Source organism: Pristiophorus japonicus, chromosome 5, assembly GCF_044704955.1.
Source record: "Pristiophorus japonicus isolate sPriJap1 chromosome 5, sPriJap1.hap1, whole genome shotgun sequence".
NCBI classification, from domain to species: domain Eukaryota; kingdom Metazoa; phylum Chordata; class Chondrichthyes; family Pristiophoridae; genus Pristiophorus; species Pristiophorus japonicus.
This window is the reverse complement of record NC_091981.1, coordinates 3,950,901-3,963,315: the sequence shown is the minus strand read 5'-3', so window position 1 is coordinate 3,963,315 and position 12,415 is coordinate 3,950,901. Positions and strand designations below refer to the sequence as shown.

General features: G+C 48.4%; 1 protein-coding gene across 1 annotated transcript in view; it reads left to right on the top strand.

Moving 5' to 3' along the window:
* Window positions 1-12,415, top strand: part of LOC139264210 (CUB domain-containing protein 1-like) — an 89,122-nt gene that overhangs the window by 72,695 nt on the left and 4,012 nt on the right. The window contains exons 7-8 of the mRNA XM_070880317.1: window positions 399-758; window positions 3,534-3,627. Coding sequence (XP_070736418.1) covers window positions 399-758; window positions 3,534-3,627 — 454 coding nt within the window. The remainder of the gene's footprint in view (window positions 1-398; window positions 759-3,533; window positions 3,628-12,415) is intronic.

The following is a 12,415-nucleotide window of genomic DNA, read 5'->3' as shown; positions in this document are numbered from 1 at the left end:
TGTCGGAGGGGCAGTGCTGAGGGAGTGCGCACTGTCGGAGGGGCAGTACTGAGGGAGTGCTGCACTGTCGGAGGGGCAGTACTGAGGGAGTGCTGCACTGTCAGAGGGGCAGTACTGAGGGAGTGCCGTACTGTCGGAGGGGCAGTACTGAGGGAGTGCTGCACAGCAAGCTCCCACACACAGCAATGTGATAATGACCAGATAATCTGCTTTAGTGATGTTGGTCGAGGGATAAATATTGGCCCCAGGACACCGGGGAGAACTCCCCTGCTCTTCTTCAAAATAGTGTCATGGGATCTTTTACATCCACCTGAGAGAGCAGGCGGGGCCTCGGGTTACACGGGGACTGTACTCTGTCCATTTGGCTTCATCTGTTTGTGTTTGTCTTCTTCCATCAGAGGACTACATCATGGACATTGTGCCAACGCTCGGCTCTCCGGTGTATCTCCTGACTCCGAACTGGGGGCCAGGCGTGCCCAACAAGTTGACGGCATCGTGGGACATCGCAGTTCCTGATGACCACGTGGTTGAGCTCACGTTCCTGGAGCAGGAGGTTCCGTCCTGCGAGCACGGGCACGTGGTGATCGGGATCGTGGAGCAGCACGAGGATGCCACCCTGATGAGCTATAGGGAGACGGACGAGCTGCCAGAGTCGGCCATCTCGCTGGCCCACCGATTCTGGCTCAACGTTTCCAACTGCGAGACCTCCAGCGAGCACCTCAACCTCATGTTCCACGTGTTGTTGAAGGAAAAAGAAGGTACGACGCTGACTACCCCGAGCTCTGTCAGTCCCAGCGTCGCTTCAGTGCGTCAGAGTAAAGATCGGGTTTGCAAACGATCGCTGGCGGGGCCCGGGTGTTGTCTGTACATATGTAGGCAGCTTATTTTTATTATTCATTCACGGGATGCGGGCATCACTGGCAAGGCCGGTATTTATTGCCCGACCCTAATCATATGAACATAAGAAATAGGAGCAGGAACAGCACCTCATCTTTCGTTTAGGTATTTTACAGTCTTCTGGACTCAACATCGAGTTCAACAATTTCAGAGCGTAACCCTGCCAATCTTAAGCTCCCCGCCACCTCCCCCCCCCGAGCCTACATAAGAAATAGGAGCAGGAGTATGCATTCGGCCCCTCGAGCCTGCTCCGCCATTCAATAAGATCATGGCTAATCTGGTCATGGACTCAGGTCCACTTCCCTGCCCGCTCCCCATAACCCTTTATCCCCGTATCATTTAAGAAACTGTCTATCTCCGCCTTAAATTTATTCAATGTCCCAACCTCCACAGCTCTCTGGGGCAGAGAATTCCACAGATTTACAACCCTCTGAGAGAAGAAATTTCTCCTCATCTCAGTTTTAAATGGGCGGCCCCTTATTCTAAGATCATGCCCCCTAGTTCTAGTCTCCCCCATCAGTGGAAACATCCTCTCTGCATCCACCTTGTGAAGCCCCCTCATAATCTTATATATTTTGATAAAATCACCTCTCATTCTTCTGAACTCCAATGAGTAGAGGCCCAACCTACTCAACCTTTCCTTGAGAAGGTGGTGGTGAGCCGCCATTTCAGAGGGCAGTTAAGGGTCAACCACATTGCTGTGGGTCTGGAGTCACATACCGGCCAGACCGGGTAAGGACGGCAGATTTCCTTCCCTAAAGGACCTCAGTGAACCAGACAGGTTTTTACAACAATCCGGTAGTTTCACAGTCACCATTACTGACACTGGCTTTTTATTCCAGATTTATTTCGTTAACTGAATTTAAATTCCCCAGCTGCCCGTGGTGGGATTTGGACTGACGTCTCCGGATCATTAGTCCAGGTTTCTGGGTTACTGACCCAGTGACATAACCACTGTGCTTACCGTATCATTAAACGGGGAGTAAGGTTATACCTTTACAACATTCAGAAAATAAGAGAGAGAGAGAGAAACGGAGAGAGGTGAATTGACTCTAAGGTAATCTGATTAAAGTGCGACTTCATGGAAGATAGGAACAGGAGGAGGCCCACTCAGCCCCTCGAGCCTGTCCCGCCATTCAATGAGATTGTGGCTGATCTGTGACCTAGCTCCATATACCCGCCTTTGGCCCATATCCCTTAATACCTTTGGTTAATAAAAAGCTAACAATCTCCAATTTTAAAATTAACAATTGATCTAGCATCAATTGTCGTTTGCGGAAGAGAGTTCCAAACCTCTGCTGCCCTTTATGTGTAGAAGTATTTCCTAATTTCACTCCTGAAGGGTCTGGCTGTAATTTTTAGATGATGCCCCCTGTACCGGGCTGCGTGTCCCATTCAAGGTTGCGCGCACGTGCAAAACCTCCTGTTGAGAGCCGCGCGGCTCAGCGCGAACGTTGCAGGCATTTTATTTTGCCCGTATATTTGTCTCGGTCAGACATGCCCATTTTTAGATTGCAGGGGGTTTTGTATCTCACGAGCTCAGTCCCACGAGCACTGTTTCTGGCTCAAAGTAACAGGATTATGCAAATTCACATGGATGTGTATGCACATGAGATCAGAAGGTGGTAACGCTCCATGACAGCATTTAGAAATTTTATATCAAAAAGAGAAAGCACAGCCACGTAAGGATAAATTAGGGCAGGTGACCATAAGCTTGGTCAAAGAGGTAGGTTTTAAGGAGCATCTTCAAGGAGGAAAGAGACAGAGAGGTTTAGAACATAAGAACATAAGAAATAGGAGCAGGAGTCAGCCATTTGGCCCCTCGAGCCTGCTCCGCCATTCAATAAGATCACGCCTGATCCGATCATGGACTCAGCTCCACTTCCCTGCCCGCTCCCCATAATCCTTCACTCCCTTATCGCTCAAAAATCTGTCTAACTCCGCCTTAAATATATTCAATGACCCAGTTTAGGGAGGGAATTCCAGAGCTTGGGGCCCAGGCAACAGAAGGCACGGCCACCGATGGTTGAGCGATTCTAATCAGAGATACTCATGAGGGCAGAGTTGGAGGGCAGAATTTGAGGAGCACAGACATCTCGGGGGGGTTTTGAGGCTGGAGGAGATTACAGAGATATGGAGGGATTTGTAAACAAGGATGAGAATTTTGAAATCGAGGTGTTGCTTAACCGGAAACAATGTAGGTCAGCGAGCACAGTGGGTGATGGGTGAGTGGGACTTGGTGCGAGTTGGGACACAGGTCAGCGAGCAAAGGGGGTGATGGGTGAGTGGGACTTGGTGCGAGTTGGGACACTGGGCAGCGAGCACAGGGGGTGATGGGTGAGTGGGACTCGGTGCGAGTTGGGACACAGGTCAGCGAGCACAGGGGGTGATGGGTGAGTGGGACTTGGTGCGAGTTGGGACACTGGGCAGCGAGCACAGGGGGTGATGGGTGAGTGGGACTGGGTGTGAGTTAGGACACGGGGCAGCGAGCACAGGGGGTGATGGGTGAGTGGGACTGGGTGTGAGTTAGGACACAGGGCAGTGAGCACAGGGGGTGATGGGTGAGCGGGACTGGGTGTGAGTTAGGATACGGGGCAGCACAGTTTTGGATGACCTCTATCCTTTTTATTAAACAGATGAGATAGACACACTGACAATCGTTGCTGCTGCTGCTGGAGGGCTGGCTCTGCTCGTCATCATTGCTGTGGTTTGTTGCTGCGTGAGAAAGCGGTACGTATCTCCCCTTCCCCCACCGCGCCTCCTCCGCATGGAGACCCCTCACCTCGGCGCTATCTCCTCCCACCGGGGTGCTCCAGGCAGTCAGCACAGGGTTTCTTCACCGCCCCTCTGGTGGCTGACAAGGGAGCTTCAGATAGTCACTAATAAATCCAATGGGGAATTCAGGAGAAACATCTTTACCCAGAGAGTGTCAGGCAGTGGCTCAGTGGGCAGCACCCTCGCTACTGAGTCAGAAGGTTGTGGGTTCGAGCCTCACTCCAAGGGACTAGAGCATAAAAATCTAGGCTGACACTCCAGTGCAGTGCTGAGGGAGTGCTGCACTGTCGGAGGGGCAGTGGTGAGGGAGCGCCGCACTGTCGGAGGGGCAGTACTGAGGGAGTGCTGCACTGTCGGAGGGGCAGTGGTGAGGGAGCGCCGCACTGTCGGAGGGGCAGTGGTGAGGGAGCGCCGCACTGTCGGAGGGGCAGTGGTGAGGGAGCGCCGCACTGTCGGAGGGGCAGTGGTGAGGGAGCGCCGCACTGTCGGAGGGGCAGTGCTGAGGGAGTGCCGCACTGTCGGAGGGGCAGTGCTGAGGGAGTGCCGCACTGTCAGAGGGGTGGTACTGAGGGAGCGTTGCACCAAAAACATTCCCAATAAATAACTCACGCCACCACACCATAAATCGCAAAATAAAAACCAATCCCACTGACCCGAGGTCGCCATTCCTTCCCTCACTGCGGCCACTACAGCTTAGACTACCCGCTTTCCCAGGTGGTCCCAGCAGGGCGCTATGGATCGGGCGGGGCGGTATCGAGCTGGTGTCGCAACCAGGGGGCGTTGCACATCGGCTCACCTCCCCCCGGGTGGTAATGCTCCGCGCCCCCCCCTCCTCGATACCGGCAGCGAATGTCCCGGTGGGGAGCTGGGAGCTGGCCGCCCGCCCAGAATTTCTTACCTCCGGGGCGCCAACAGGGAATGGAAATGGACCGACAATCCAGTCCGTGATACCTTGAACTTGTTCTGAAATACTCTCTTGCCCAACGTAATTTCTCCCATTTGGCAACACTGCCCTGTCCACAAATGACAATCTGGGCTAATGTGCTTGACTTCGCATCATCGAATGGTGACAGCATTAACATCACGTGTGTGTGTATGTGTGTGTGTGTGTGTGTGTGTGTGTGTGTGTGTGTGTGTGTGTATACAACGTCTCTAACCCTGTAAAACATCCCACGGAGAGTTATCAGACAACATTTGGCACCGAGCCACACAAGGAGATATTAGGACAGGGAAGCTTGGTCAGAGAGGTCGATTTGAAGGAGAAAAGAGAGGTAGAGAGGTGGAGAGGTTTAGGGAGGGAGTTCCAGAGCTTGGGGCCCAGGCAACAGAAGGCACGGCCACCGATGGTGGAGCGATTATAATCAGGGATGGTCAGGAGGGCAGAATTAGAGGAGCGCAGATATCTCGAGGGGTTGTGGGGCTGGAGGAGATTACAGAGATAGGGAGGGGCGAGGGCATGGAGGGATTTGTAAACAAGGATGAGAATTTGGCAAAGCAGCACAGGAGACCATTCGGCCCATCATTGAAAGAGCGATCCAGTTAGTCCCACTCCCCCTCCCCCTCCCCCCTGTTCTTTCCCCACAGTCCTGAACATTTTTTTGTTTTCAAGTATTTATCCAAGTCCCTTTTTGAAAGTTTATTATTGAATCTGCTTCCATCATCATCATCATCACAGGCGGTCCCTCGAAGCGAGGATGACTTGCTTCCACGCCAAAAAAAGGGATGAGTTCACAGGTGTTTCAATGAAGGATCTAATATTCCAGATCGAACTACATCCTGAAGGGTGGAAGATGCCTGTGGGTGGATTTTTTTAACGTGGGGTGACCGTTGCACACCAGCCACCACACGGGGCTTGACAGAGCGAGGTCTTGGTCCAGTGGCAAGGGTTAACCAGGACGACTGGAGACCTGCACGGACCTAGTGTGCACACATATCGCAATGTGGGCTGGGCCCGTGCTGCCTACTTATTAATAATCGCATTAAAAAGAAAGACTTGCATTTCACGATCACCGGATGTACCAAAGCACTTTACAGCCAATGAAGTATTCTTGGAGTGTAGTCACTGTTATAATGTAGCCAATTTGTGCACAGCAAGCTCCCACAAACAGTAATGTGATCATGACCAGATAATCTGTTTTAGTGAGATTAGTTAGTTGAGGGATAAATATTGGCACTCAGGACACCGGCGATAATTCCTCTGCTCTTCTTCAAAAATAGTGCCGTGGGATCTTTTACATCCACCTGAGAGCAGACGGGGCCTCGGTTTAACGTCTCATCCGAAAGCCGCACCTCTGACAGTGCAGCACTCCCTCAGTATTGCTCCTCCGACAGTGCAACACTCCCTCAGTACTGCTCCTCCGACAGTGCAACACTCCCTCAGTACTGCCTCTCCGACAGTGCAACACTCCCTTAGTACTGCCTCTCCGACAGTGCGCACTCCCTCAGCACTGCATTGGGAGTGGTGCATATAGGTACCAATGATATTGGTAAAAAATGGAATGAGGTCTTACAAGCTGAATTTAGGGAGCTAGGAGTTAAATTAAAAAGTAGGACCTCAAAGGTAGTAATCTCAGGATTGCTACCAGTGCCACATGCCCGTCAGAGTAGAAATAACAAGATAGTTAAGATGAATACGTGGCTTGAGGAATGGTGCAAGAAGGAGGGATTCAAATTCCTGGGACATTGGAACCGGTTCTGGGGAAGGTGGGACCAGTACAAACCCGACGGTCTGCACCTAAAAGTAAAAGTGGAGGGCAGAGAAACCCAAGGCAAAAATCAAAAAGGGCCACATTACAACATAATTCTAAAAGGACAAAGAGTATCAAAAAAACAAGCCTGAAGGCTCTGTGCCTCAATGCGAGGAGTACGTAATAAGGTGGATGAATTAACTGCACAGATAGCTGTTAACGGATATGATGTAATTGTAATTAGGATTATGGAGACAGGGCTCCAGAGTGAACAAGGCTGGGAACTCAACATCCAGGGGTATTCAATATTCAGGAAGGATAAACAGAAAGGAAAAGGAGGCCGGGTGGCGTTGCTGGTTAAAGAGGAAACTAATGCAATAGTAAGGAGGGACATTAGCTTGGGTGATGTGGAATCAGTATGGGTGGAGCTGCGGAATACCAAAGGGCAGAAAACGCTAGTGGGAGTTGTGTACAGACCACTAAACAGTAGTAGTGAGGTTGGGGATGGCATCAAACAGGAAATTAGGGATGCATGCAATAAGGGTACAGCAGTTATCATGGGTGACTTTAATCTACATATAGATTGGGCTAACCAAATTGGTAGCAATGTGGTGGAGGAGGATTTCCTGGAGTGTATAAGGGATGGTTTTCTAGACCAATATGTCAAGGAACCTACGAGAGGGCTGGCCATCCTAGACTGGGTGATGTGTAATGAGAAAGGACTAATTAGCAATCTTGTGCGAGGCCCCTTGGGGAAGAGTGACCATAACATGGTAGAATTCTTTATTGAGGTGGAGAGTGACACAGTTAATTCAGAGACTAGGTTCCTGAACTTAAAGAAAGGTAACTTCGATGGTATGAGATATGAATTGGCTAGGATAGACTGGTGAATGATACTTAAAGGGTTGACGGTGGATAGGCAATGGCAAACATTTAAAGATCACATGGATGAACTTCAACAATTGTACATCCCTGCCTGGCGTAAAAATAAAACGGGGAAGGTGGCTCAGCCGTGGCTAACAAGGGAATTTAAGGATAGTGTTAAATCCAAGGAAGAGGCATATAAATTGGCCAGAAAAAGCAGCAAACCTGAGGACTGGGAGAAATTTAGAATTCAGCAGAGGAGGACAAAGGGTTTAATTCGGAGATGGAAAATAGAGTATGAGAGTAAGCTTGCAGGGAACATAAAAACTGACTGTAAAAGCTTCTAGAGATATGTGAAGAGAAAAAGATTAGTGAAGACAAATGTAGATCCCTTGCAGTCAGAATCAGGTGAATTTATAATGGGGAACAAAGAAATGGCAGACCAATTGAACAAATAGTTTGATTCTGTCTTCACTAAGAAAGACACAAATAACCTTCCAGAAATACTAGGGGACCGAGGGTCTAGTGAGAAGGAGGAACTAAAGGAAATTCTTATTAATCAGGAAATTGTGTTAGGGAAATTGATGGGACTGAAGGTCGATAAATCCCCAGGGCCTGATAGTCTGCATCCCAGAGTACTTAAGGAAGTGGCCCTAGAAATAGTGGATGCATTGGTGGTCATTTTCCAACATACTATAGACTCTGGATTAGTTCCTATGGATTGGAGGGTAGTTAATGTAACCCCACTTTTTAAAAAAGGAGGGAGAGAGAAAACGGGTAATTATAGACTGGTTAGCCTGACATCGGTAGTGGGGAAAATGTTGGAATCAATTATTAAAGATGGAATAGCAGCGCATTTGGAAAGCAGTGACAGGATTGGTCCAAGTCATACATGGATTTATGAACGGGAAATCATGCTTGACAAATCTTCTAGAATTTTTTGAGGATGTAACTAGTAGAGTGGACAAGGGAGAACCAGTGGATATGGTGTATTTGGACTTTCAAAAGGCTTTTGACAAGGTCCCACATGAGATTAGTGTGCAAAATTAAAGCACATGGTATTGGGAGTAATGTATTGATGTGGATAGAGAACTGCTAGGCAGACAGGAAGCAAAGAGTAGGAATAAACGGGCCCTTTTCAGAATGGCAGGCAGTGACTAGTGGGGTGCTGAAGGGCTCAGTGCTGGGACCCCAGCTATTTACAATATACATTAATGATTTAGACAAAGGAATTGAATGTAATATATCCAAGTTTGCAAATGACACTAAGCTGGGTGGCGGTGTGAGCTGTGAGGAGGATGCTAAGAGGCTGCAGGGTGACTTGGACAGGTTAGGTGAGTGGGCAAATACATGGCAGATGCAGTATAATGTGGATAAATGTGAGGTTATCCACTTTGGTGGCAAAAACAGGAAGGCAGAATATTATCTGAATGGTGACAAATTAGGAAAAGGGGAGGTGCAACGAGACCTGGGTGTCATGGTACATCAGTCATTGAAAGTTGGCATGCAGGTGCAGCAGATGGTGAAGAAGGCAAATAGTATGTTGGCCTTCATAGCGAGGGGATTTGAGTATAGGAGCAGGGAGGTCTTACTGCAGTTGTATAGGGCCTTGGTGAGGCCTCATCTGGAATATTGTGTTCAGTTTTGGTCTCCTAATCTGAGGAAGGACATTCTTGCTATTGAGGGAGTGCAGCGAAGGTTCACCAGACTGATTCCCGGGATGGCAGGACTGACATATGAAGAAAGACTGGATCGACTAGGCTTATATTCACTGGAGTTTAGACGAATGAGATGGGATCTCATAGAAACATATAAAATTCTGAAGGGATTGGACAGGTTCGATACAGGAAGAATGTTCCCGATGTTGGGGAAGTCCAGAACCAGGGGTCACAGTCTAAGGATAAGGGGTAAGCCATTTAGGACCGAGATGAGGAGAAACTTCTTCACTCAGAGAATTTTGAACCTGTGGAATTCTCTACCACAGAAAGTTGTTGAGGCCAGTTCGTTAGATATATTCAAAAGGGAGTTAGATGTGGCCCTTATGGCTAAAGGGATCAAGGGGTATGGAGAGAAAGCAGGAATGGGGTACTGAAGTTGCATGAGCATATTGAATGATGTTGCGAAGGGCCGAATGGCCTACTCTTGCATCTATTTTCTATGTTTTCTATGTTTCTATGCGTCAACCTAGATTTTTTGTGCTCAAGTCTCTGGAGTGGGACTTGAACCCACAGCCCTCTGACTCGGAGGCGAGGGTTCAATTATTAATCCTCACGTTTAATTCGTTCACCAATAGCTTGATTTAATTCTCCCATCTGCTTGATTGCTGGGATAAGAATATAAGAAATAGGAGCAGGAGTAGACCATATGGACCCTCGAGCCTGCTCCGCCATTTAATACGATCATGGCTGACCCGATCATGGACTCTGCTCCACTTCCCCGCCCGCTCCCCATAACCCCTTATTCCCTTATCAGTTAAGAAACTGTCTCTCTCTGTCTTAAATTTATTCAATGACCCAGCCTCCACAGCTCTCTGAGGCAGCAAATTCCACAGATTTACAACCCTCTAGAGAAGAAATTTCTCCTCATCTCAGTTTTAAATGGGTGGCCCCTTATTCTAAGATCATGCCCTCTAGTTCTAGTCTCCCCCATCAGTGGAAACATCCTCTCTGCATCCATCTTGTCAAGCCCCCTCATAATCTTACACGTTTCAATAAGATCACCTCTCATTCTTCTGAACTCCAACCTACTCAACCTTTCCTCATAAGTCAACCCCCTCATCTCCGGAATCAACTGAGTGAACCTTCTCTGAACTGCCTCCAAATAAAGTATATCCTTTCGTAAATACGGAGACCAAAACTGCACGCAGTATTCCAGGTGTGGCCTCACCAATACCCTGTATAGCTGTAGCAAGATTTCCCTGCTTTTACACTCCATCCTCTTTGCAATAAAGGCCAAGATTCCATTGGCCTTCCTGATCACTTGCTGTACCTGCATACTATCCTTTTGTGTTTCATACACAAGTACCCCCAGGTCCCGCTGTACTGCGGCACTTTGCAATCTTTCTCCATTTAAATCATAACTTACTCTTTGATTTTTTTTCTGCCAAAGGGATAATCCCTTCAATGTGGTATCTGCAGCTAGCAACCGACCCTCTGCTCCTCTTGTGATGTAATTGCCCTGTGAGGCCTTGTGGCAACAGTAGAGTTGCTGATCCTGTATAACGGGAGTGCCCAGCCCGTTCATAGGTCAGGTGTTGCCATAAGCAACATGGTGTGCCTTGCTTGTTTATTATCGAGGCTATCGGGGGACAGACACAAACCGAAAATCCAACTCCAAATCTAGTTGCCACTGAAGCAGCATTTCTGCAATTCTCTCAATCTGAGAGATTGAGATAAAAATCTATTCCCCGGAGTTTGACGCGAGACAAAGCGTTTCCCGAAATGTTGCCGCCGATATTGGTCGCCCGTCCAATGGCGTGGACGGCTGCACCGACGAATCCGATTGGTTCCCTAATAAAAACAGAAAATGCTGGAAACTGTTGCCGGGTCGGGCAGCGTCTGTGGGGAGAGGAATAGAGTTAACGTTTCAGGCCGATGACCCTTCACTACAACTGGTTCTGTGCTGCATGTATCAAATCTTTAGTGCATATGGAAAGGTGCAGTGGGTATTTCCCCATCACGGGAGTCCAGGATTACGGGGAGCAGGCAGGGAAGTGAAGCTGAGTCCATGATCAGATCAGCCAATGATATCATTCAATGGCGGACCAGGCTCGAGGGGCCGAATGGCTGACTCCGGATTTATGAAGGGGAAATCATGCTTGACAAATCTTCTGGAATTTTTTGAGGATGTAACTAGTAGAGTGGACAAGGGAGAACCAGTGGATGTGGTGTATTTGGACTTTCAAAAGGCTTTTGACAAGGTCCCACACAAGAGATTGGTGTGCAAAATTAAAACACATGGTATTGGGGGTAATGTACTGACGTGGATAGAGAACTGGTTGGCAGACAGGAAGCAGAGAGTCGGAATAAACGGGTCCTTTTCAGAATGGGAGGCAGTGACTAGTGGGGTACCGCAGGGCTCAGTGCTGGGACCCCAGCTATTTACAATATACATTAATGATTTAGATGAAGAAATTGAGTGTAATATCTCCAAGTTTGCAGATGACACTAAGCTGGGTGGCGGTGTGAGCTGTGAGGAGGATGCTAAGAGGCTGCAGAGTGACTTGGACAGGTTAGGTGAGTGGACAAATGCATGGCAGATGCAGAATAATGTGGATAAATGTGAGGTTATCCACGTTGGTGGCAAAAACAGGAAGACAGAATATTATCTGAATGGCGGCAGATTAGGAAAAGGGAAAGTGCAACGAGACCTGGGTGTCATGGTACATCAGTCATTGAAGGTTGGCATGCAGGTACAGCAGGCGGTGAAGAAGGCAAATGCCATGTTGGCCTTGATAGCGAGAAGATTTGAGTATATGAGCAGGGAGGTCTTACTGCAGTTGTACAGGGCCTTGGTGAGGCCACACCTGGAATATTGTGTTCAGTTTTGGTCTCCTAATCTGAGGAAGGACATTCTTGCTATTGAGGGAGTACAGCGAAGGTTCACCAGATTGGTTCCTGGGATGGCAGGACTGACATATGAGGAGAGACTGGATCAACTGGGCCTTTATACACTGGAGTTTAGAAGAATGAGAGGGGATCTCATAGAAACATATAAAATTCTGACGGGATTGGACAGGTTAGAGGCAGGAAGAATGTTCCCATTACTGGGGAGTTCCAGAACCAGGGGTCACAGTCTAAGGATAAGGGCTAAACCATTTAGGACTGAGATGAGGAGAAGTTTCTTCACACAGAGAGTAGTGAACCTGTGGAATTCCCTACCACAGAAAATTGTTGAGGCCAGTTCACTAAATATATTCAAAAGGGAGTTAGATATGTCCCTTACGGCCAAAGGGATCAAGGGGTATGGAGAGAAAGCAGGAAAGGGGTACTGAGGGAATGATCAGCCATGATCATATTGAATGGTGGTGCAGGCTCGAAGGGCCGAATGGCCTACTCCTGCACCTACTTTCTATGTTTCTATATTTCCTATTTCTGATCATCTCTTATTTCCCAAATATCAAGTTGCCGCCAATGTTCATAGAAACATAGAAAATAGGAGCAGTAATAGGCCATTCGGCCCCTTGAGCCTGC